We start from the raw sequence: 26151 nt of genomic DNA on the forward strand, positions 1-26151 counted from the left end.
CCCACAAACCCAAAAAACCCACAATAACAGCACCACAACAAAACCTTACAAAAATTATTTTGTGCCTTGATTGCCTTCGCTCAGGAATTAACACCAGCTCACGAGCACGTCTGGGAAGCTGGTAGGATGCACTCGGGATTTAAAAGTTGATGAGTACTCGTGAAAGAACAGTGTAGTCACTAATACAGCACCATAGTCCAAAAGCAGTTTAAAAACAGCAGAAGGATCCCTTTTTTTACCAACTCCAGCATATGTAATCTGTGTCCAGTCTGGTTTCTACCAAGAAATGCCTATCAGAGGGATATCAGAACACTAAGAATTGTTTTCATAACAATGGCATAACATCCAGAAAGGATTCCTATGGCTGTTTGTGTCACTGTGGTGCCTGCCTGGCATATGGCTCATCTGCCACTTAGCAATTTCTGCTTCTTCAGGTATCAGTCAAATAAAAATTTGTCAGCAGGTTTTACAGCTCAAAACACACAGTTTTGTTTTGTTGGGAATTCTTTTTTAAATGCACCAGGATGGTAGTTTACAGTCTTTTTACTTTACTATAAACTGTAAATTAAAAGATTAAACGTGCCTTTTTTTGGTTCTTTGTGCCTCTCTCTTTGATCCCAAGTTCTAGGTTTCACCTGTGCTAACAATCCACTGTGCTGCTTACCGCTTTACAGAGGCCTTGACCTTAAGAAAAGTCAGAAATCTCACTGTAGGGGCCAACAGCAAACCAACCATTGCTATTCAAACACGGGTGAGGAAAATCTATATCCTGCTTTAAATAGGCCATTACACTGCAAGGCAGAGCAGGAGGTTGAAAAGATATTTGTATGTGGGAATTTTCAGAAGCAGTTATACTTGGCTCTGAAAATAGGAAATCTAGGTTCAGCGTGAATTGTTTGTTTTCCACAAACAAAGCTCTTACCTCTTGGAATTGTGAAGCACTTAGAACAGCCTTGATTTAATAATGATGACGTACTAGCTGCACCCAAACCTTCTCTCCACATAGAGCACAACTGCATTAGTTCAACTTCTGTCTACCTCTGTTGAAGACAAACTGAAACAGTAATAGCTGTGCATCCCTATTGGTCATCAGTGTGATGCTTCATTTCTAGATACCCTTCCTTTTTTTCCCCCCCAACAAGCTAACATTATGAATTTAACAGAAGAAAATTTATCTTATGAAGTATAATTACAAGACATGTTACCAGGCAAATTAAATCACCTTTAACTTACTAATTTTCCAATATTAACACTCTCCTTTTTTGGGATAGCTAAATAAGATACAGGTTATACACATTGATAAAATCTGTGGAGAGACAACTTGACTGCAGCCATTTGTATGTGACAGCTGATGACACCGTGCAATGTGTACACAGACAACTTGAGTGAGAAGGAAAGAAGAAAACATTACTATTGACATTTACAGAGAAAGATAAAATCCTGCCTGTTGAGCAGAATATGGGTAGCCCTGATCTGAAACATTCAGCTAACACCAAGGAGATGAAAAGCTGAAATTTCTTTATAAGAAAAGGTATCTTTATTTTCAAAAAAAAATTAGCATGTGCAAAGCTGTGGCTTTTTAACATCATTAAAATAATAGCTAAGATTTAGCATCCTCGAAGTAGAAAGAGACTACTTTTCCTTAAGATAGATCACTTGGATTGTTACCAAACCCAAACATCATTATCTTGGTTGTGTTAAAATCCATTCCTTCTCTGGCATACATAATTATGAGTGGGAATGGGCATAAAATCATTACAAAGAGGGAATGCTGCATATCTTTTCTAGAAAACAGGTGAGAAGCGGACATTCCTCCTGCTACTATGCAACTTAAAAGAGCCATGCTATTTACTTAGGCTTTTTGCAAAGAGTAACCTGGGTTGCAGAGATTATTTGATTTCATTAAATTAAGTCCAGCTTAAATTCCTAATTCGCATCTATATTCAATGGCAGAAGAAGATACATCCAGTCAAACATTAATTACTCCTTAAAAGATAATTGACATCCAGTATCCCTCCAACAATTGAGGCTGAAAAAAACCACAGTAGATTAACTCAGCTTGCAGGGCACTCTCTTCCTGGGGTCATCAGCACTACCAGTTCTACAAATTCTGTTGACTTTTCCACTGCCCATGCCAAGTCCTCTCTACACTCTCTCAAGGTGGTAACAATCTGTTCATGTTTCTTACAGCACAGGAATTAAACATCTAAAAGATGTCTGGAGACAAAGTCAAAGTCCTTGAAGACAGTCTGCTCCTTACGGGTTAGGAGAGCAACCTCCTCTGGAGGAGTAAGGATTGGCTTTTGTGATGTAAACTCTTCATCAAAGTTGCTAATGTCAGTTGGATCTCTTAAAGTGGGCACAAAAGGGGGCTTCAGTGTCCTGGCAAACAAGGCGTCCCAATCAATTTCCTGTAAGGGAAGGAAGTGAACAGGCCAGGTTGACATTAACATTATTTATGAAATGTGAAAGTAAAAGGGAGGATTGCAGCCTCCCGTCCAGATCATTTGCAACATGTCCTATTTCTTCTAATTAAAAAAAAAAAAAAAAAAGAAAAAAGCCCCAAAACAAACAGCAGAGATTTCATACAGTCTAAGGCTGTTCTTCAGAACTCCAAGAAACAAAGTTACAGCTCAAACTATATTTAGGAAGGGCAAAACTAACGCACAGTTGTGGCTGGGTGGGTCTGTGGACTTCCCAGCAAGTTCTGCCGACATTCAAGTTCTTTTCTTACTCCAGTGCAAAGCCAGCCAGGGTCTATAAGGCTAATAACTTCTGGCAGATGGGTAATGACAAGGAGGAACGGTAACACCTTTGCCTGCAACAGATGTATACCCTTGACCCAAAGCAAATGTGTCTTTAACCTCAATTTCTCTTAGTGTTCATGTATACCCTGCAAATGCAGGTGCCATCAAATTGACTGACTGGCAATCACTGTCATCACTTGACAGCATCTTTGGCTGCTGTAGTTTGATTTAAAAAAGGGTATTTGTTGACAGCTCAAAAGGTGGGTACATCGAAGCAGCATAATCTGAAGTAACAAACTGGCTCTGGAAGCTTACAGATCCCAGAAAACACACTTGGGGGATGTCACTTCAAACATAACTTGAAACACATATTCCTGAATAGAGCAATGAGGTGCAACAGAAGCTACCTCTAAGATCGCACTGATAACTAATGGAAATATGCCTCAATACCAACAGAAAGCAAATCACCCTCAGCCCGAACACAAGGGATGAGGGGGAGGGATAATGTGAGTTCCTACCTTAAAAAAGGCCTGCATTTTAATCTCTTCTGCATCTTTTTCCCCTGCTCCCAGTCTACGCTCTGGACATTTCCGAAGAAGCTGCAGGAAAGTGTCAGCTCAAAATTAAACACTGGGAACAAGGATGGACAGGAATAACGTTCCAAAGAGAAAAACAAAAGAAAGAAAATGGACTGACCCCTCAGTATCTTCTCATTCTCACTTTCCAGCAAAGTCATAATCTGCTAGTAATAGCTTAGACCTGGTTCATTGTAAACAACTTGCCAACATCAATAAGATACCTGCTATAAACCGCATGAAGCATCTCATCTTAATTGTGCACCTGTGACTACTGGGTCACATTCAAAATCTGAATCAAGCCATCTCCACTGAATGACATTCCTGCCCGTGAATCAACACTGCTCCATTTCAGAATTAGCAGCAACAGCCCTCAGTTAGAAGCCTGCTTAGTCATCCTTAGACAGAAGAATAGCATTTATATAAAGAGAAGGAAAGGAAAAAATATGTGTAAATTTTAAATGTTTCCTTAGTCTGTGTAGGCAGCTCCAGATTACACACACAAAAGCAATCTGGTCCTAATAGAGTCTCTCTGGATCCACTTACACAGTAAATGCAAATTCTTCAGGTTCCCAGAGACCCATCAAGCCCATTACCTTACGGATTATAGAGAGTGCCTCAGATGAAAGGAATCGTGGATACCGGACTTCATCATTGACAATACTGTCAAAGACTTCTTCCTCATCATCTCCAGGGAATGGTGACTGCAATTGTGACATTTTATTATTTAAACAACATAGCACTCATTCCTCACTATTAAATAGGGATGAGAATAGCAGGGAGTTGTATGGATTAATTAGTGTTTGGCAAGCATCATGAATGAGAAAAATTTAAGTACTAATAAATAGTTGGCTGCATTGAGGAAAATTTTATCTCAGGTGTTCAAGTACTACTCTCCCCGAGACTGTTTAGTGAGATCTTCTTAGAGAAAGGTGGCCTTACCTCACCAACCAGCATCTCATAAATGAGTACACCCAATCCCCACCAGTCTACTGCCCGAGTGTACGAGATGTCTGTCAGGACTTCTGGAGCCAGAAATTCAGGGGTGCCGCAGAAGGTGTTTGTGCGGTCTCCAAAACCTATTCCTGTAGGAAAAGAACACTTCTGTAAAATCCAGCACACATTACTGAATGGATCGCATGCAGCCTCACCTTCTGAAAGCCATAGTTTATCACTTGATAATCTAACGTTGTTAACTGAGCAAAGGTTCTTGTCAATGCTTGTAAATGCCAATAAGGAAATATGAAACCTGAGGCCCCTAACAACTCCAAATAAGAAATATACAGACAAATATACAACAAGAAACAAACAGCAAACCCAGAGAAACTTCCTGCAGATTCCATTGCTCATTTACTCAAGCATGCATTTTGTAGTATCCTGTATCCTGGCTCCTTTGAACAAACCACCACATTGTAAACTCCTTTGGAAGTTTCCTGAAGATTAAAGGACAAAGTACTCTTCCCAAGTTCATCGTGACCAGACAGGTAAGGGGGTTTTTTGTTGTTTAGTTTGTTGGGGCTTTTTTTTGTTGTTTTGGTGGGTTTTGTTTTATTTTTAAGTTGTGGATGAATACAAGTTACAACAAGTACCTCAGTACCAGTATTTGTGAACACATTACTAAAGCCCAGATCCTAAACTAGCTTTGATGGTTCCATTTCAGCTTCACCAAGGTCACTCACCTTCCTTACACAATCCAAAATCTGCGATCTTCACAAATCCTTCAGCATCTAAAAGGAGATTATCCAATTTCAGGTCCCTGCAGGTAAAGGAGGGGAAACAAAATGGTGGATGAAGTCTAAGGATTGCCATCCAACATCTTTTTTTGCAAGAGGCAGAAGCTAGATGTTACTAAAGAGAATAAAATCTAACTTGAGTGAAGTCTACATTTGGTTTAAATAATGTATTATTTGGAAGATTCCCCTTAATTTATCGGTATTTTCCTCTTAATGAAAGGCTCACAAAGCAACTTAGAGCTGGGTGGGGCTTATTCATCTGGAAAAGAGCATCCCACAACAGCATGACAAATTACTCGACTATCACAGTAAAAAAGAAAGCAGTGACTTACAGGTGCACCCCAGAATGTATTGACATGTCACGGAAGATTAATCCCCTGCAACATGTCAGATGAATAGTTTCTAGATGACTTTCTTTACTGTAAGCACGATGAACATGCTGATAGCAACAGGCGATGGGGAAAATAAAGACAGACAAAAAGATTAGAAAGCCCAGCAAGATAGTGAGCTCCAGACACATAGCTACAGGAAAAACAAACTTTCAAGTTGATGAACTGTCTTATACTTGATTCTTTGTTGCATTACCTATAAACTATTTTCTTCTCATGCAAGAACTGGAGCCCCAAGACTACACAGGCTGTATAAAACCTAAAAGAGAGAAATAGTTATCAGGAAATATATGAGAATCAAACTAAAAAAATATAGTGCCTGGAAACCAGACTAATTCTAACTCACTGTGCCATATGCTCTGGAAAGACATCTTCGTGTATGCGCATCATAAGATCACCACCCGGAGCATATTCCATTACAAAACAAGCATGATGAGGTGTCTGGAAACATGCAAACATGTTGACAAGGAATGGATGATCAGAAGAATTGACCACTTCAAATATTCGCTTCTCACAGTTCAAGCTGCCAGGATTCAAAGAACAAAAACGTCAATGTTAAAACCTGGCAGAAAAGCCTGTTTTGAGAAAGACAGGATGAAGAAGAAAATCTTTACATCTTAAGTTAAGAAATAAAAAGTGAAGGTTAATACAATATTTATCTTACATACTTCCAAACCCTGAGTTTTAGAGTGTTCTTCAGGTGTTATTCCACCAGCAGCTAGAAAGCAGCGGTGTTATAAGTTTCCTTATTCCTGATTTTAGTTACCTAAAAGCCTTAAGGTCACATTAATAGTACCATGACCAGTATGCATCATACCTACTAACATTTGATTACAAGGTGTGTCAAAGTAGCCTCTGGCAATAGTACCATCTCTATATAAAGCTCACCTATCAATTTCATCTCTCCTAATAATATCTTTTTTCTTCAAGGCTTTGATAGCATACAGCTTCCCAGTTGCCTTGTATTGGGCCAGCAGTACCTAAAAGACAACAGAAAAGCAGCACTTCAAACAAATCTGTTATTTCTTTATTGGATTGCTTTGACTCCCATTGACACAAATTATTTCCATCCGCTCCAGAGAGTCATTCTCAAAACCAAGCTCAACTAACTCCAAAAATGGAGCACTTTTTTTCTGCTCCTTCTGCTGCAGCAGTCCAGAAGGATGTCACTGTAAGTCATATTCTTTTTCACAAACAGTAGTATCACAGCAGGCCTAGTGCTTTATGAGCACCTCAGAGCTCTCACAGCAAGCAACTATGCATACAGTTTTTGGGAATGGAGCTATTCCAGTAGCAATCACCACGATAATGAAAGGAATGGTAATGGTGTGCTTTATGAAATGACTTAGCATTCCTAGGACAGTTTTTTCCAGGTTTTGAAGCCACAAATCTTCACGAGTTTTTACTGTTAACAACAGTTATCAGCTGCTTGTGTGGTTGGGCTAAGTTTGTTTTGTATATCTGCACTGCAACAAATCTCTTCTGCACGGCAACATTTCTATTCAGACTCTGAGGCAGAGGCCCACCTTCACAACTACAGTCCTACTGCCTCCTCCACAAAGAGTATATTTCTACACTACCTTCCCAAAGTGGCCACGTCCCAACATAGCAATGCAGTGAAAATCCTGAAGCTGAACTGTCCTTTTCCTGCAGACAAACAAAGAAGAATTGCTGAGACAATACCCAAAAGATGCATAAACAGGTAACAAAGGAATGCATATTTGTGTTAGGGGAAGAAGCTCTGTATAGCAAAAGGGAAAAAAACCAGCTGTGTCAACCATTCCTCCCTGAAACTGAAGTCCTGAAAACTTAGCCTTGCTGCTGCTGTTCTGCCACTTGAAGAAAGGAGCAGTTAACTGTAAGGCGAGGAAACTGCTCCCAGTGGCAGCAGTCTGACTTCCATCTGTACTGGCAACAGGAGCAACAACTCTGACTCTCCAAGGATTGCGCTCTCTGTTACTTCCCATAACAGGATTAGTTCCCCTCCACCTCCATCCTTGGGGTAGTAAAATTCAATCTTGCCTATGCTCCTTCCAGCAGGCTCAACAGCAATTGTGTTAATCAGACATGAACATGTACATCAAATGCTAGCAGGACAAGGGCATAAGGAGAAGTTCTCAAACAGGAACTGGAAATGAAACACAGTGAGACAACAGACATTGCTGGAAAAAAAGTAGTTGAATAAAGAGATGCTATAGAACATTATGCCAGCCACAAGGTGTTACCAAGGAAACTCAGGCTGCAGAATTGCTTGGAAAGAATTTTTAAAAAACCCAAACAAACAATACAAAACAAAACCATGCACACCCTAAATGCTTTAGTCCAGTATCATCTTTAAAAGGCAGTGGACACTCCATACTCCTCCAGTAAGTGAAATGAAGGGCTAAGTATCTACCAATGAAGGACTCAACTGCCTCCTCAGCCTTCTCAGAGAGAAGGTAGGGAGGTGCTTGACTGTATCCTGACTACATGGTTTTGAAGATGGGACCCCTCAAAAGTGATGATGAAATTATGAACATAATTCTATGATGTGAAATGCAGGATCAGCTTAGATAGATTTTGTTATTTGTGCTTTTTCAGTCAGTATTTGTTTAACAATAGGTTGGTTTTTTTTACTTGTCCTGGTTTTGATATATTTACTGCTGTGTATCCTTGTTACATACAAATTGTGTATATATAACTGCCACAGGCTATAAAGAGCTTACTGTTTTATGCCTCCCTATGTAATGAAAGACAGTGTATCTTGTGCATCAATAGAAACAGAAGAGTGTGAGGGATGCCAAAAGTGTTTCTGAAATGTATTACTTAGAACGCAGATAGATCTAAATATGCTAGACCATAAAACTTCAAGCACAAGGAAGCACTTGAAGACAGTTAAGTGACTTTACCTTCTACTATAGTCATCTATTACGTTGTAGCGTACAGTCTATCAATAGGCTACGTATTGCGGTTAATAAGCAGATATGGTGCAGCAGACTTTTGGACAAGTAAAATTCAGAGCAGACATTTCATGGACTACACTCAGCACTAAGAGTCTGCTGCTGAGAAACCAAAGTGTATCTTGAGCAGAATTTTAGACTGCATGCTCAAAAATTTCAGCCCAGTGTCTCTTGAATCTGTGACCCAAGACAGCCCATGCTGTCCCCAGTTACCTTGGAGATGCCTGGCTTGGAAATTCTGTTAGAGCAGAGCTGCAAGACTTCTCCTCAATATGCAGCCTCTTCAGACACTAGGAACAGAAAGAAAATTAGAGTGTGTCATCCTCTGGAATCACCAAGTCAGACCTGAACACCCACATCCAAATTTTCTCCTCTGTTATGAACCAGCATAACTGCAGACAAGTTCTTGCAGCTGGTCCTCACCTCTGCTTGGAGGGAAGCAGCATGAAAATAGATTGTCTACAGCCACACAAAACTATTCCCATGTAAAAAATTTTTGATAGGGTTAAACCCTTTAAAATAAACACTTTTAAAAGTCTAGGATAAAACATTTCCTTTCTAGAAAAAAGGTATCTCATGTCCTCAAAAGATTCACAATGACCAGAGAATGCAGTTTCCTCTATCGCCAAAGCCAAATGAGACAGGGTAAGACGTGACAGAACACAGGTCATTAACTATTATACTACTCAAAACAATTTTCCTGCTCCTTCCTGTCAGAAAAGTATAGCTCTTCTTTGTTTTGCCCAGTTTCTTTAATGACAAAGAACTTCGTCTGGTCCTAAAAGCCTCTCAAGCCTCCTTCCTGCTTTCTCTGTTCAGTCATCTGTTCTGTACTCTTGCCCTGAACTCCCAATGCTAACCTACCTCCCATTTTGCTTCTCCAAGAAAAGAAACTTAAAAAAAAGAAAAAAAAAAGAAGGGGGGGGGGGGGAAGAAGGGGGGGGGGAAAAGAAGGGGGGGGGAAAAAAGAAGGGGGGGGAAAAAAAAGAAGGGGGGAAAAAAAAAAGAAGGGGTGCAACAGTTTGGGCAAGACACCATGCCAAAATAGCTCCCTGGATTCTGAGTCCCTGGAGATCAGCCAGCTAATGAGGTGGCACCTGCCTAAAGTAGAATTAATTTCTCCAGTAATAAACAATTAAGAAAAACCAGGCCTTGAAAGAAAAGTCTCCCTATTAGCCCAGATCATTACCGGAGAATCTGCAGGAGATGGTGTTGATTCTTTGGAGTTGGCCATCAGTAAAAGGCGTGGAGGCTTGGGTGGTGCTTCATCAGCAAACGTAAGCTTAGCCACAGGAAAGTCACTGCATTTGTGAGACAAAATTGAAGGAGATTGCCTTAGGGCAGCACATTGTACACAGACACCTTTGTATCACCTTTGCTATATAAGCAAAGAGAACTCCTTGATTCACACCACAAGGCTGTGAAGTATAACAAGACATATGCTCACCTAAATGAATGAAAAGAAAATGAGCTATTAAGTTGGTGATGGTTAGACTCACATTCCAACACTAGCTCTTTGATGCTATAAAATGAAACATAGGTGTGTAGAAATAAGTCACTATGATCAAGAATTTAAAGGAAGTCTTGATTTTAATAGCAACACAGTAGTTGACTAATTTTTTTTAATTTTCTAGGTCTTGTGAATCAGTGGGAATAGTCTCAGTGAATGATTAATTATCTAAAAAATAATTCAATTTTAAAAAATTATTATTTAGAAAATTTTCTTCTACAGAATATTTAAAAGCTTAGTTATGTACCGAGTGCTACGTTATGCTAGTGGTTGGGGTACAGGTAACCTCATGAAAGAGTGCATTTTTACTTCAACAATCACATTGTGACTTTGCATAGAGTTCAGTTACTATACTGGAAGACGTTTAACAAGTAGAATTTTCTTTCCTTTGCAGTGCAGAACCAGTACATCTTTTTGTGTATATAAAACAACTTTTGAAAATCTGCTTTTGTTTTTTTCTGTATCACAGTGTTTACTTATTACCACTTTTATGCCCACAATTCTTACTGCAGAGGAAAAGAAAGCTGCTGAAGTTCCCCTGGCTCTGGAACACACTGCTTGTTAGGACAGCATTCTGAAAATCAGTCCAACTGCTCACAATAAATCAGAGCTGGCCACAGTGCATTGAACATCCCACTAAAGCCACATTGTCTCAAGCAGCACTGGCTTTTCATAAAATCCTGAATTAAGTTCCACTGATACAGTTTTCACATCAGTATCTTCCTTCACCTTAGCAAGGTGCAACAGAATTTTAAGATCTATCCTACACCCATTCCAGAGCGTCATCCAGCAACACTCAGAACGTGACTTACCTGCTCAGTTTGGACATTGAATCAACATGACTTTGCGGGGAAACTGGAGAGAAGTCTGTGTGAATGGGATCATGAAGCGGGGGACTCAGGGTGCTCAAGGAACTACATGGGGGGAGGAAACTCATCATCAGACGACCCCAAGCAGCAACATTTATGTTCATTTGAGGAGCTCGGAGAAATTCCTTCCCTGGAGGAGTCAAAGTCAAAACACCAGTGAGATTACAATGCACAAATTACAATCTCAGGTACCATTACCATTTTCACCCAAACACCCATGGGTTACTCAAAAAGGTGGCACACCATAGGGAGAATAAGCTTTTTTCCCAGGGATGAAAGATTAATAATGATGAAACAGATCTACTATTTCTCCTATGTTTAGTTCTATATAATATCATAACAATCCTCAAGTAGAAATTGCATAAAACATAAAAAAAATATTTTATTCTGTCAGATTTTCTTCTATTTCAACACTGTATTTTAATCATGCAGCCTGTTAACAGAAAGTTTCTGAAAACATCTTAAAGAGAGTAAAACATTTGGGATGTTTTCATTATTTTAACTACTTCCTGAAGCATATATACACACACACACACACATATATATATATAAAAAAAAAATCTCATTTATCTTCGCTGCCAGGAGTCCTCAGTATGTAAAGTCTTACCTTATTCAGCTTCCCAAGAAAGAATTTGCAGACAAAGAAGAAAGTATGCAAGTTATTCCAGTCCCTAAACTATTAATCTGAGATGCCAGCTCTAAAAACTTGACAGACAATCAGTAGCCTGTTCATGCTACAGTCTTCTATGATTCAGAGTTTTCTAGAAAACCTTCCAATATCTGTTCATCAGTAACAGAATTGCTGGTTAAATTAGTACAGCTTGAGTCCTAGATCTTGCTAAGAAATCTGTTAAGTAACTAGTAATTATATCTTACTAGCAATGTTAATTGTGAATAGAAACACCACAACAATATCACATCACACACCATGCTGCAGCCAGGCTGCCTGCACTTTTTGTGACTGAAGAAACTTTCACATTCTAATAAAGCCCACCTGCCTACAAACAGTAATGAGCAATCATTTTAATGTCTCACAAATTTAATTGGATAGGAGTCCATGCTCTCATCTACACATCCTAGATAGTAAGCAGTCAGTTCTCTAGCAGCTTACCTTTCTGTTTGGGGAAAATGCGTTTCTGTCGCTGAAGTTTTGGCTTTCTCTCAATGACAGGATTACAGAACATCACCTGCCAGAGAAGCACAAGGGACTTGTCAGGATTGTTCATTTACACTGTGAACACAAACTTCCACACATGCCTGCTCTCTCGTCAAATTCTCCATTCATATCTGTTTGGTAAGTTAGGAGTCACTCCCACAGACAGACTCCAGACTGTGTTATTCTAGGTTCACCCTCTAAACATCTGTTTCATCAACTGTGGTTTTAGATGTTGGAATTTTCTGCTACCTGAAATGCACAAAACCCCCATAATTAAGGCCAGTTCATATCCCAAACAAAATTAATGTAATTTGTAAAGCCATGCATAAAGAACACAGCCATTTGTAGGGTAAAAAAAAGTAGTAGTCCATGGCACAGAAGCAAAAACCAAAAAACCAACCCCCACAAAACAAAACCACAAAAAACAAGAAAGAGGGGAGAGGAGGTAAATTTTGGTACACGAGGTCAAGATCTTACTTTTGGAAAGATAACCACAGGAACTCTCATCACAACACAAAGGAGAAAGTACTGCAGCTTTTAAGGGATTATCTGGATGATCTCTTCATTGATGGTACTTCAAACAGTTATTAGCCTCAGAAAGATGATAAAATAAGCATACCCAGAGGGAATTTGGATCTCTGATTCTATAGTCTCTGTGACTCAATTCTGACCATTAAGCCAAACGTTTAATTAAAGTGTCACCAATGACTCATAATGAAAGCAAATAAAAAACAACGGATTTCACAGCACACACACATATAATTACAGTGGAGCAGCTGAAGAGTCACTTAGGGCTATGGCACATGTACATCTATTATATCATGTTGTTCCTTATTGTTGTATGTGATATTGATGTAAAAGGATTTCAGGTGTCATTCTACCCTTCTAGATTATTGCTCCTTCCATTCCTTGTATCCTGGGTTGAACAACCGCTTTCAGGGCAGGCACCCTAAAGAGACAGAGTTCTCTGAAAAAGAAACAAAGCTGGCATTTATACCTCCGCAAAAAGCATTCCTTGGGGTTCAAGTGAGAGGCACATCCCATGACGTTTGTTATCAAGGAAATCATCCAAACGTAAAAACTTCACTGCACATAGTTCTCTCCAGTCCCTCCAATAAATTGCAATTTCTAGCTCACGAGACTGGTGGGTGAGTGGTGGGGGAGAAAAAAAAAGCAGAAGAGTTACATATGGCCCTGTGATTTGGAAATGGCACACACACACACAATTGTAAAAATCAGTAAACAGTACGCATAAACTTCTTTAATCCTTCTGTTCCTTGCTTTCTGTGATGTTTTCAGATCTTCTTAGCTACAAGACCCTTGTGGAGATGGCTGTCTTGGCTCCTCATTTCAGAAATCCCTGCGAGAGCCACTTTGCTGGTAAGATGATATAAAACTGCTCAGATAAGGAGAGAAGGACAACAGACGCTGTTCAGGCTGAATCTCTGCCAGAGATGCACTGCCTTCAGGGGAAGACTAAGATAACTGGCACATAAAAGGACATGGGGACAGCAGCAATACAGAGTTGAATCAAGTGGAATGGCAGCTAAACGAGCAAATCGGGTAAGGTGAAAGAGAAAAACAAATACAACATAGGGAATCTGGGGCAGACTTACCCGGTCCAGCTCAATGACAAAGCTCTGGTCCCATGCCTGGTTATTAACTGGTCCCCAGTTTGTTTGGCCAACCACTTTATTGTCCACTTTGAGCACAGCAAGGGCCTCATCTGGACAAAGGAGAAAACATGGATTATAACCTTTTACCAAAGCAAATCTCTCATACTGAAGGTGAATATCCCAATCAAATTTAATTCCTAGGTGAGAAGCAGGAGGATCAGGTATAACACGATTAATTCTCTCTCTTAGTTTTGCAGAAACCAGGTTTCTTATAATTACACTCGTACCAGGCTAACGTAGCACCCAGATTAGAAGCGCCCATACACCACTCACAATTCAACAGGCAACCCCATACTCACTACAAGGCTCTTCATTCCGCAGGTACTTTCCTGCAACACTGCGGCCATGGATACCCAGGCCAACTCGTGCACGGGAAAGGGACCTCAAATCACTTGGGCTGCCACAGATGGGAGAAGAACTAGTCATTCGGGAACGTCCTGGAACATTTTCCAATAGATCCTGACACCCCATCAGTCTCACTTCCAATGTTCCTGAGGAATTTTAGGAGAGTAGAGTATTATTATGTAAAAGATAAAGTGATTCCAGTCAACCTGTCCTCACATTAATTTATATTAATAATTTCTCAGATTCATAATTTCTTGGTTAACAGTTCAAATCTAGCCCAAATTAATAGACTGCAAACCTGTATGATCAGGAAGCTTCTAAGCCTACTGGCTTAGAAGAAACAAGTCCAGCTCCCAGAAAATCAAATGTCCATATAACAAGAGGCATTACAACAATGAGAAGAAATGCAATTCATTTTTCCCTCTGACCTCCTCAAAACAACATGCCATGCAGGATGTATGTACCTGTAAGGGCTGTAGGTTTGATGACAGAAGTGGGTTGGATGCTGCCATGCTGAGCTCCCAGGGAGGAAGTATTTACTAGTTCCTGCTTGATGAGTGCTCTTTTTGGGTGATCAGGAGAAAGCTCACTAAGCTGACGTTCCAAGGACAAGCGCAGCAGGTCAATCTTCTGGGAGGACTCTTGCAAACGACCCTGAGCCTAGCAATATGAAGTAGAACAGAAAGCAGGCAGTAATTTTCAATGTACAGCTCCAGTCCAGGTACTAGTAATCCTTTAAGCTTCAAAAAAAGACCAGAAAACATCTTACTAACAAAGGAAAAAGACAAAATATTTTCCCATAGATCCTAACCACTCCATCAGTGTCACTTCTGATGTTCCTGAGAAATTTCACCAAAGCAAGGAACGTTCTCCTTATAAGGGAAAGTGATCCCAATCAGTCTGTCCTCAGAGAGACAAGAACTTTCCAAATTAATAACTCTTGGTTAACTCTACTCATTCATGCTAAATCACTAATGTTGAGCATGAAACCACCCTCTCAAAAAGGCCTGAATAAGTGCTTACCTCAGCCAAAAACTTGCGATCCTGTACCCGGCTCCCTCCTAGGATCTTCAGCACATTTTTTGCCCCCTCAGCTACAGCAGCTTCAATGCGCAGGTGATGTCTCAGCTCCTCAATACGCAGCTCCAAAGCACTGATGGTGGTCCCCATCCTCACTGGTCATTTTGGAGATAAAATATGGTGAGGATGAAAATTGACTGAGTATTCTGGATCTTGGGGCTTTGGCTGCATCTGTTCCGAGCTGTATTGGTTACTTAAAAAACCTTACCTGCTGAATCCACTGTATCTTCCATCCCTCCTGCTGACTGAGATACTTTCACAATGTGCATGCGGATTATTTCAATCTTTGTCTTGCTGTCCTGAAGCATCTGCTGAGCTGTAGCCAGCAGCTTTCGCTCCTGCCAAAAAGAAAGCATATGCAGAGAGAGAACCATGCTCCTTAAAACCGTATTACGATGATACGTTCACATACGAGGATGAGGTGGTACCTGCAAGAAGGATCATAAATGATCCTGAAATGGCATAAATAAGCACTTATGTAAAGGAGACACCGCTGAGGATCAACGACTTTGAGGTCACTATGTCCATTTGTAGAAGGAAAGGACAGGTCAAGGGCATATCCAGTTAATACCAAACTTTGCGGTCACTGAGACTTGTGGTTCACTGGTTAACTGTGCTTACAGTTTTTTTGTGAGAAGAAGTTTTTAACAAATTAAAATATCATAACCCTTTACACTACTGGTCTTACTGAATTAGGCTTCATAATAAGCTTGGATATTTTTTTTTTCTAAATTAACCTTTGACTTTTAAATATGATTATTCCAAACTCAAAAAGTAGGATTAATATGAAATCAGTAAACTTCTAAATTTTTTCTCACATAAAAAGATACCACATGCTGTGCTCTATGCTAAATCACCTAGTGATAGCAAACATCACTCCAACTCAGTGTACAATACCGATGGTTTTTTAAATTTCTTTCCTCAAGTCAGTGACTGAATGTACTCTTATACTGCCCTTGCTATCTTCCCAGGCTTGAAAGTTTTTCTAGATATAGCACTTCTATCACACCACTTCTTATGAGATACTTTTCTCTGGTTCAAATCTGCCTCTAATCTAGAGTCACTATGAGCACTGAGGTTAGATCCATTAATCTCTATGTTGCCATTCAGCCAGCTAAGTTCAGCATCTAGACCAAAGAAGTAACGTAGAGTCTGTAGCTGGTAGGGAGAGGTAGGTTTTTCCAAAGGGCCGTTCACCTGTTTGAGAATGATAATACAAGCTATTCTGTAGATACCTAGCATTTTCTACTGAGACTACTGAACCATTTACGTGGCTAAGTTAAAACCACAGTAGAGATTCCCAACTCTATCGTTAATACCACTAAGCAACATTTAAGAGCAGAAGCAGAATCAGCATCTGCCACGTAAGAACAGCCAAAAGCATCAAAACTGCAAGACTATGCCCATCTGTCCAGTCTAATAACTCCCCTCTAACAGTGATCACCACCAGATGCTTCAGAAAAAAAGGCATAGGCAACCAGATCACAGGCCAAAGTGGAACAAACTACACTTTCAGAAAAGCCTTTTCCTAACATCCAGTAATTACAGATTGGCTTAAGCTCTTGCCAAATGAAACATGCGCCATCAAATTCCTTTTTGATTCCTGCTAAATTCCTGAAGTCTGTAACATGTTGTAGTAAGAATGTTACACGATTGCAGTATTGGTTGTCCTGGGCAGTAACTGGACATGCTGTCACTAAGCGGAGCACCAAAACGCAGAGCTAGGCTTCTGTCAAGCAAGCTTCGCAAATGAATTTCTTTCACACACCAATTACCAGAGACCGCTTTTGTGTACGGACTTTAAATACAAACTTTGATCCAGGAATCCACATTCCCAAATGGTTGCTTATTCCTGCTTACCTTGGATGTTGAATACATTTGGATCATGTTCTCAGCTCCTTGCTTCACTTTCATTTCAACATGCAGCTGCTTTTTCAGAGCTTCAACCTTCCTTGCCATTGGGTCTGGGTTTCTTTCCCAGAGACAAGGATCTGGAGATACAGATCCATCTGCACAAACAATACAATTAATACCTTTAGTCAGCTTTTCTTGTGTCATTTCACTGGGTTATGGATGGGTGGCTCTATAAAAGAGGGTTAGGCTATAAAATAAGGTACAAAAAGGTCTTCTCTACAAAATTGACTGCAAAACACTTTCAAATGAAGCTCAGGTTCATATCTGTAAATATTTCTTAGTTTATCAGTGAACCCGTCCTAACAAGCACTCTGCCAATTTTATACTCATTCATCCTGCAAAATACTTGGATGCTCAACTGCCAAAACACTCTATTCAAATCTCTTCAATTCCACCTACAGCCTGCTCCTACATATTGCCCATGCCCAGCACTCTCAGCTGGGCTTCTCCCTACACTGACCTCTTGTGTTGCCTCCTTTTACCTTTATTGCCCCATTCTCAAATTTTTACTGCACAGATCATTTCATCAGCTAAATACCCACAGAAGAAACTCTCACTACTTGTGAGCCTTCAACAGAAAAATCTATCAATTCAATATATGATGACACTATAACAGAATTTTCCCGTCAATCATGACCCAAGAGCTACCTGTATTACTCTCCTCTTTATCTGTTATTACAATCCTTGCATTTAGCTCCTGAAGTTCCCAATGCAGTTGCTCCAGTTTTCGGTTGGAAGACTTCAGCACATGCTCTATATGAACAAGATTCTTTCTGTCTGTTGTCGCTTTGCGCAGGTTTTCTGCTCCCTCTTTAATCTTCAGTTCTTTCTGTATAGCACGGCGAAGTAGTTCCTTCTCACCCTCCAGTTTTTGCTGGAAACTTGGATCCATAAGGTTCACACCATTGCCCAGCTGCAAGAGACAGCTGCCCTGCAATGCAGCATTGGGCAAGAGGATTTCAGAGATAACACAGTTCAACCATTTTTATGACAGAGCAATACCCTTATAAGATTCCACTCCTTCATTCCATTTAGAAACTGGTTCACACAAATTCTGAAGCCAACCTTTTCACTAAATTTTCAAGAAGAGGAGACCTACATTTAAATTGCAGAGGACAAAACACAAATTTGATCTTAACATGCCTAATTTGGTTTTAAAACCATAATTGAGAAAAACCTTCATCTTACTTGTCTCCTTGTTATTTAATGTCTACACACACCTTTGTTCTCCAAGTTATCAAAGCCCAGCCAATATTTGCCCTTGTTCTGATTAACTTTTACTAGTATGATGTAGTCGATACAGATTTTTTTATCGGAATATGCCTTGGTGCCGACTGTTCAAAGACACATCTTAACCAACCTGTTAGAGCTTTTTAGGAAAGTCACAAGCATGCATTAACTCTCAGCTATTTCCCCGAAGAAAAAAAATGTAAAACCTACAGCTGTTTCTACAAATGAGCAAGCTTAACTTTGTGCTGTATCTGACAAGAGAACCAGACTGTTGTCTCAATCTCTATTCTGCTCATGATTAACATGTGGTAAGGCCACTTTAAAACATTGACTATTTTAATTTGCATTAGTAGCATTCAAGCTTGTTCTGGGCTTTGTTTTAAATAATTTTCAATACTACTTGTTCTAGTGATATATGCCTCATCAACAGCTCTGGACAGAGATGCTCTGTTTACAGACTGGACATACAGAGCATAGGCAGTAGCAGGAGAGGTGTATCTCACGGACCAAAGAAGGACTGAAGTCAGACAGGAGCTTTATCCATGAGGATACCATAAAAAACAGATCATAGAATCACAGAATCGTTTAGGATGGAAAAGACCTTCAAGATCATCAAGTCCACCCATTAACCTGGCACAGTTAACCTAGATCCAAGCAAGAGGTTAAGCTTTTCTCTTCAACAGGAAAAGTGGCTTTAAGGCATTCAGAGTTAATTAATATATTACAATATAACAATTAATATATTAATAACCAAACATTAACAACTCATCATACTCCCTGCTTAAATGCAAAAGAAATAGTTACACAGTCAAGCTCCACTACACTAACCAACTTAAGTGTCACACAGCACATCAGTGACTAAAGACAGAACTCAGAAATCCCAACTTGCTTTCACATTCTTTAATTGATTGACCACATTTCCAACAATAAACCACACTGTGTTTATGTTACTCATGTACCTTACTGTGTTTTAAGAGCATGCTGTCCATCAAAACCTTATGACGCTCACACAGAAACAATTATTTAATCATATTAGTATATTTTGTTATGCACCTCAAAGAGGTGCACCAAACATCCTCGATCAATTTTTGCTACTATTTGAGTCTAATAGCAAAATAACTAAAGGAGGAGGAAAAAAAAATCTATTTTAAAGTTGGCCTAAAACCAAGTTGGGTCTGCAACAGATGCACAATAGCCAAAATAGGAGTTGTTCAGATTGGTAACAAAACAAAAAGGTTCAGATTAACATTCTGATTCCAGGAAGTTCTCGCCCAATTAGTAAAGCCAGGAACTAAGCCAGAGCTTTGAAAAACATCCAAAATTTTGTGAGGAAGAACTTGAATCATGGAGTTCCTGAGTCACAGGCAACCTTTACCAGATGTAAGTTGGAAAATCAGAAAGCTTTTTATCCACTCTGTAGCAAGTGATTAAAAGGAGTTTGTTGGTTGCAATTCTCATTTAAATAATCAGAAAAAGCATACAGATTTATTTTCTATCCAAACTATGCAAGTGACTGTAACCAATCCACCCCCTTGATCTGCCCAGAGCAATGGAATGAGTGGAAACGGAATGGAAAGAGTAATGCTGATAAAGGGTATTAAATACAGGGACCCACTATTGATTCAGAGAACAGGTACAGCCTGGGCAGTTCTGAGGTCAATTTTCTTCCACATCACTCTGCCAAAAGCTAGTCTGAATACCAATTAATGCACCATGCTAATCTTCTATATATACTGAGAATGTAAGCATGGTATGTTTTACTGGGTCCTTCTTCCCCTCTATGGATCAGAACGTGCCATAACATTGACATTGTTTGCATCAGGAAAGTAAAATATTCTATTACTGAAGAGGATGGGAAAGCTGAATTTGCATTTGGGTTGATCCATTTTGCATTCTGACGCAGGAATTTCAATGGGGTGTTGGGATACTGCCACAGCCTGTGCTGCAGCTGTCCTTTAGTTCCCAGGGAAGGTCAGTCCTTCAGGGTACATCTCCAACACAATCTGAAAACACACCTACAGCTTGCAGAGAAATACCTGCACTAGCCTAAATTAGCTTTGGTTTTTGGGCTGCCAGAACTCACCCAGGGTTTCCGCTAGACTCATGTCTTACCAAAGTGTCTAGACTGCTTCCTAGCTAGCAAAAATTTCAGCAGTATCAAAGTTGCACTTAGTCTTTTGGATTGCAGCCCAGGGAGATACCATCCTCTAGGTTGTTATGCCCAGCCAGGCAATGAGCTTCACCTGCACAAAGCCCAGAGCAGACCTGGCCCTTAGAATTTCACTGCTGATGCACAAATTGATTTGCAATTCAATGTAACGAGCTAGCGATGAGGGAGCCATCCCCTTGCAGACCACACGTGTTCACCAGGACATTTTAAATCACATCTTTCATGGCAACTTTGTGCTGTAGGGATGAGGCCTGCATCGGACAGCCTCATGCTAACCACATTCATTCTTCACAAGAAAAAAGCCACTGCAAGGTTTGGAAAAAGGCAATTGCAACCCTGTCTGGAGCCAGTCCACTTTCCAGTTCCGAGTTTTGCAAGGGCTGGTAAGTGTGGAAAGCAGCGAGGCCAGGAGATGGGGAGAACCCAGGCAGGCTGCAGTGCTGGCAGCGAGCGCTCTTTGTGCCGGTCTCTCCATCCCTTCTTTCCCAGATTAGGCTCGAAACGCCTGAAGGAAAGAGGGCAATGGCACCTCACCCACTCCGGGGAGCTAATTCCAGAAATGAATGTTTTTCCCAGCTCGGAATCTGGCTGCCCTCCCCCGACTCCCGTGTGCCAGCCCCAGCAGCCGCCTCGCCTCCCACATCTCCTCGATGCCGAGAGGGGATTTCCTCAGCGGGCATCAACTTAGCCCAAACCCCATTTTCCTGAGGCGAGGAGGGACTTTTTAGGGGATCCCACCTGCTTCGCAGACCTTCTTCCACCTCCCCGGGGACCAGCCACCGCGGGAAGCAGAAGAGGCAGCGGGAAGCCCCGCTCTTCCCACCGCCGCCCCTTCCCCGGGGTCGGAGGCTTCCGGCGGAGCATGGAGCTGTTTTCCCGGAGAGACGATGGGGGGGGGAGGGGCTCCCAAGAGTGGAGGAAGCCCCCCAGGAGGGCGGAGGGGGCCCCCTCGCCTCAGGCGAGGCTCGCCCCGCCCGCCATGCTGGGGCCCCTCCGAGCCCTCGGCGCGGCGCTCACCTGCGGGGTCCCCGCCGCCATTGCTCCGTACGGCACCACCAGCAACCGGCACTTTTTCAAACTTCAGCCTTCCCGGGAAGCGGCGTGCCGCCGCCAGCGCCCTCTCGCGGGGTGCGGGCCCGGGAGAGCTGCCGGCGGGCGGCCCTCAGGGAGAGGGGAGCCTCCCCTTCCCCACACGCCGCCCGGCCCTGCCCTGCCCTGCCCCGCGGGGTCTTCAGCCAGCCGCGGCTCCCGCCCCTGTCAGGCGGTTGTCCTGCTGCCTTCGCCCGCCCTGAGGGGAAATGCGCAGCTGAGACCTGGCGGCGAGGTCCCGCAGCGCGCCCGGGATGGCGGCGGGAAGGAGAGAGGCGCGACAGGCCGGACGCTGAGGAGACTTGAGGTACCTCCCGCTTCCCAGCGTGGACATCGCCCTCCGCGTCGGGCTGCTGGGGAAGGAGAAGCTTGAGGGGGGTCAGTGTCCTTTGTAGGCAAAAAAATTGTGGGTTCGTGCCAAAGGGACGGTACAGGGACATACGCAGTGACAGATCTCCTTAGCTCAGCCCCACTGGGTTCCTGACACCTCCTCTGGGAGCTGGGTGCTGTGAGGAAAAATCCCTGCGGCTGGCCCCAGCCTGGGCCCAGTGTGCTGTGCTGAGTCCATCAGGTGGTTTCCAGTTTTAGTTCTCCAGATTGACTTGTAACTGGCGTTTGTTTGTAGGGGAAGGAGCAAACTGCAGTTCTAGATGGGATGTTGCCTTGGAAAGGGGGCGATGCTTGTCTCCAGTGCTGTTTTTTGACTATTTCTTTGCAGAACTGCCCCTCTGCATGTAGGATCTGGGGTCTCAGCTAAATATTTGAGTGAAAAAATAATCCAAGTGCACTGGCAGAACCAATATGCACTGTCATAGGCCCAGTGTTAAAAAAAACAAGTGAAAAAGATACTGATTGCTTTCAGGTGGTAAAGAACACCACTTGTAAGATCCCTCCTCAGCAGTGTTGCATAATATTATTAGTACACTAATATGCTTTTTTCAGTCCTGGAGCAATACACATCTTTGAGTCAGAAGGCATCCAGAGGTTATAGTATTCCCACATATAAATTTAGAAATATACTAATAAACAGAAATGTTTTCCTTTTATTTAATTAGGAGTTTTTTCTAGTGTAAGCATTTTGTAAATGATCTGCAACTGAATAATTAGTAAAAGGAAATCACCAGAAATTGTAAAATTTAAATCTAGCTTAACTGAGTTGAATTAATAAAGCCTTAAACTTCTATAAAATCTTTGAACATACTCCTGCTGTTAATAAAGTGCATTAGATTAATATAAATCCTTTTGGAACCTGTTGCTATTTGTTATATGGTCCAGGCTCAATGAATGATTTTAATTAGACTGTTTGTTCAGTGGAAATACTGGAAAAGCGAAAGTCAAACTAGTAGGTGTGGATTGAGTTTCAGAGGAGCAGGGACCACCATACCGTCATGGCACAAAGCCTGTCCCAGCAGACCAGGATCAGGGCTATGTTTGGCTTGGTCACACAGAGGTTTGGTGGGAGCTCTCAGCGGGACAGTGGCTGCAGAGGTCAGTTTACCCACCACTGCACTTGGGGCTCACATGGGGGCTTCCCCCTCTTTTCTTCAGGTCTCGTACCTTCCAGGTGAGGCTGGGGGGAACGGTTCAGGGAGCCTGGGGAGCTTGTTCAGCCACATGGTCCTCAGCCAACTGCTCTAGCTCTCCAGGTTGGAGGGATGGGGCTGGTCGTGTCTGGCCCTCAGAGCATGGATGCTCCCGGGTGTGAGGAGGATGCGTGCCCTGGCTTTGCAGCCCTCTGCTTCCCCGCTGGTCAGAGATGTATGTCCCTGGCTACCCAGCATCCCACGGAATGGTTCAGCTGTCCCCCCGCAAATCCTGCGGATAGAGGGGGCCGGTGTGTGGGATCAGCAGTTCCTGCCTACGCGGCAACCTCTGTCGCACGGGAAGATGAGTGTCACAGCTGGGAGCACGACGTGCCTGTCCAGCCCTTCCAGGATCCCCCAGGGCACGATGACTCCGGCTGCCGGGGACACTCCCGGGCCCGGGCCAGCCCTCCAGGTGTGGCTCCTGCCTAGGTAGTATCATCGCTGGGAAAGGGGAGCGTGTGACCGGCCCGGGGGGTGGGCGGGCGGGCGGGCTGCGGTTTCCGAACCGCGGGTCGGGGCTGTCCCGGGATCGAGCTGTGTGGTCTCTTTCGGGCGCCTCCCGGAGGGGGTGCTGGCGGTTAAAGCATGCCCTTCCGTTGAACCGGCAGCCCCTGTTCTCCGCTAAATCCTAGAAGAGACGTGCGCGGCCCCGGCTTGTGGATAAATTACGGCTCCGGGAAAGCCTCTCGCCCGGCGGTCTCGCCGTTTTGCCGGCGGTTATGCAAGCGCTGAAAAAAGGAGTGTGTGTGTGGGGGGAGGCGCAGGGGAAGGATGCCCTCACTTCCCGGAGCCCTTCTGCCTTTTCACCTTGGCCAACTCTCCCCTTTTACGCTCCTTCCCGGCCACGAAAGAGCCCACCCCGGTCAGCGCGCAGGAGCACCCGAAGAGAGCTGCAGAAATCCTCCCGGTAGCAGCGGGGCTGCCGCTGCTCCCGAGCGGCATAAAGAAGCTAAAACTACTTAGCAGGAACCGCGAGTGATGTCTTACAGGACTCCCTCTGCTAGAGTACATTCACTCAGAGAAGGTGATGATCAAGAGAAAAGTCTTAGAAGTTTCCATTTTTAATCCACGAGAGAGAGGGCAAGAGATTAAGCATAAATCTGTTCCCCAGAGGAAACAAGCATCTTGTTCCCGAGTCACTTGTGACTTCGTGTCACTCTTATCGCACTGGCCACCTGATATCCATGAAAGAGAAGTGAACACTATGAACCTCACCCATGAAAGACGATGCCAAGTTTGGAACTAATAAGTGATTCTTTTGAAAAAGACTCTTAGAAATGGTAACATCAAGTAACAGTTAAATGTACTTTAATTCCTTCTAACAGAAGGATATCGTGAGGGTACATAAGAGAAATTATTTCATTTGATTTCAGTCTCTTAAAAAAAAAAAAAGCATGGCTTCAAAATTCAGGAACAGTATCCAATAAACAAAATAGTGCAGCTGTTTTTGAGTGTGGTACAAAGAGAAGCTTACAGATTCAAATGCATGGCATAAATGACTGAGAAATCGATTCAGATAATGGTTGTTTACAGGGACAAAAACTTTGTTGACAAGTATGAATAACCACACAGATAATCTGTTTAAAAAAAAGCAAACTTTTCTAACTGTATTTACACATGGATATATTTGCTTTCCTTTGGCACTAGAAATTACAGACAAAAGATTCCATTTTATAGCAATTAAACTTCAGACTTAAAATTAAAATAACCTTGAGTCATTTAAATCATACAGCCCCAGCACAGTAGCTTCACCTTTATTCAACTGCTGCCAAGTCTATATTCTAACCCTGGAAATTCAGGCCACAAAGTCTGAATTCAGCTTCCACCTGTGACAAATTTCACTTGGCAGGATTAACTGGATGTGAAGAGCTCAAGCAGCAGTGGGGAATTAATGAGATACACAGACATGTTTAATAAGAATGAATCTCCCATTCTTATCCAAGGTGGATGTCTACCTTTAAATGCTCTTTATATGCATATACAAATTAAATCACATAAAAATGGACAGCCATTACATATATTCAGCCAACTTAGACATTAAGTGAACAGTAGGAACACATGATGGCCATCTGTAGTATTTCTTCAGTGATGCAGAGAAATGTGTTAATCCCTACTCATTTCCATTGCTAGAAAAAAAAAAATTACGATTACACTTAACAAATATGGTTTATTCTTTTAGCACATTAGTTTACTCTTTAACCATTGCCAGGAGTAAACCCTTAAGTTTCACAGGAAATTCAGTATTATCAGTACAGTAGCAAGAGTGGTTTTTGGCACCCTGTAAAATCCTAAGGAATGTGCAAGAAAAGTCTCAGAAGTAGCATTTCATTATCCAGACTTCTAATTTCTTGTTCATGGTATTTGACTTTACAGAACCTGAAGCTTTGATTACTTTCAAAACAGTTTTTATAGGTTTTCTGCTAGTAACCAACAGGGGTGTAACAACAGTGGCACAGTATTTTTCCTAAAGCATTAAAGACCAGGAAAAAAAAATAATCTTTTCCTTAAAGAACTACAATCAATTAGGACTACATAAAAAGTAAGTAATGAGGCATCAGGGCAAGTAATAGCACATCAACCCTCCACCACAACAGGAAGCATTTTTCAATCTTACAACAAAAAGGACTCAAATGAAAAAGAATTTAAAATTTATAGACTTCATAAGTTTTGTTCCTTCTCTCTCTAGATGGTAAGAAACCATTACCAATTAACTTTTTACTTTGCTCTGCAGGCAGGATCAGGGCAGAAGCTTTTGTTGAGATGGAATAAAGTAAATGGTTGCCTTATTTTTGCATTGATCACATGCAGACTGGATGCTGTATTGTCTTTGATAACTGGATTCAATCCAAGCTGGACCAGACACTTACAGAATGTTTCCCACACACACACATTATTTGGGCATGTCTCAAATAGAGATTAATCTTGTTCTGCTAAGTGTATTCATAAGCATCAGAAAAAGCTGAATTTGACTATAGCAAATTCTGTGAGGAAAAGGAATCAGAGAATATAACAGCAAGTCTTCCCAGAAGACAGTCTTTTCTACACATCCAAAGAGAACTAGCTGTTTGAATTTTAGATTAGCTGATACAACATTTTTTTAAATATTTCAAAAGCACAGCATGTTAAAACAACTTTCATTACAC

At 41.8% G+C, this 26151-nt stretch overlaps 1 protein-coding gene across 3 annotated transcripts; it reads right to left on the reverse strand.

The window, feature by feature from the left end:
* Positions 1 to 1514: 1514 nt before the first annotated feature.
* PKN3 (protein kinase N3) lies at positions 1515 to 21509 on the reverse strand. Of its 3 annotated transcripts, none has more exons than XM_075772616.1 (22): positions 21351 to 21509; positions 17582 to 17864; positions 16880 to 17028; positions 15228 to 15357; positions 14963 to 15114; positions 14404 to 14599; positions 13894 to 14085; positions 13535 to 13644; positions 12916 to 13059; positions 11874 to 11949; positions 10706 to 10892; positions 9573 to 9684; positions 8597 to 8673; positions 7025 to 7091; positions 6333 to 6424; positions 5791 to 5967; positions 5641 to 5703; positions 5002 to 5078; positions 4265 to 4407; positions 3919 to 4026; positions 3266 to 3346; positions 1515 to 2411 (listed from the first exon to the last, which is right to left on the reverse strand). In XM_075772616.1, exons 1-22 carry the CDS (start codon positions 21369 to 21371, stop codon positions 2199 to 2201), a joined length of 2850 nt encoding a protein of 949 aa, XP_075628731.1. In that variant the 5' UTR covers positions 21372 to 21509; the 3' UTR covers positions 1515 to 2198. The 3 variants fall into 3 exon arrangements, with proteins under 3 accessions (XP_075628731.1, XP_075628732.1, XP_075628733.1); XM_075772617.1 differs by having other exon boundaries at positions 2056 to 2411; positions 17582 to 17846; XM_075772618.1 differs by lacking the exon at positions 17582 to 17864 and having other exon boundaries at positions 2056 to 2411; positions 21351 to 21493.
* Positions 21510 to 26151: the final 4642 nt, after the last annotated feature.

This window comes from Balearica regulorum, chromosome 20, assembly GCF_011004875.1.
Source record: "Balearica regulorum gibbericeps isolate bBalReg1 chromosome 20, bBalReg1.pri, whole genome shotgun sequence".
Lineage (NCBI taxonomy): Eukaryota > Metazoa > Chordata > Aves > Gruiformes > Gruidae > Balearica > Balearica regulorum.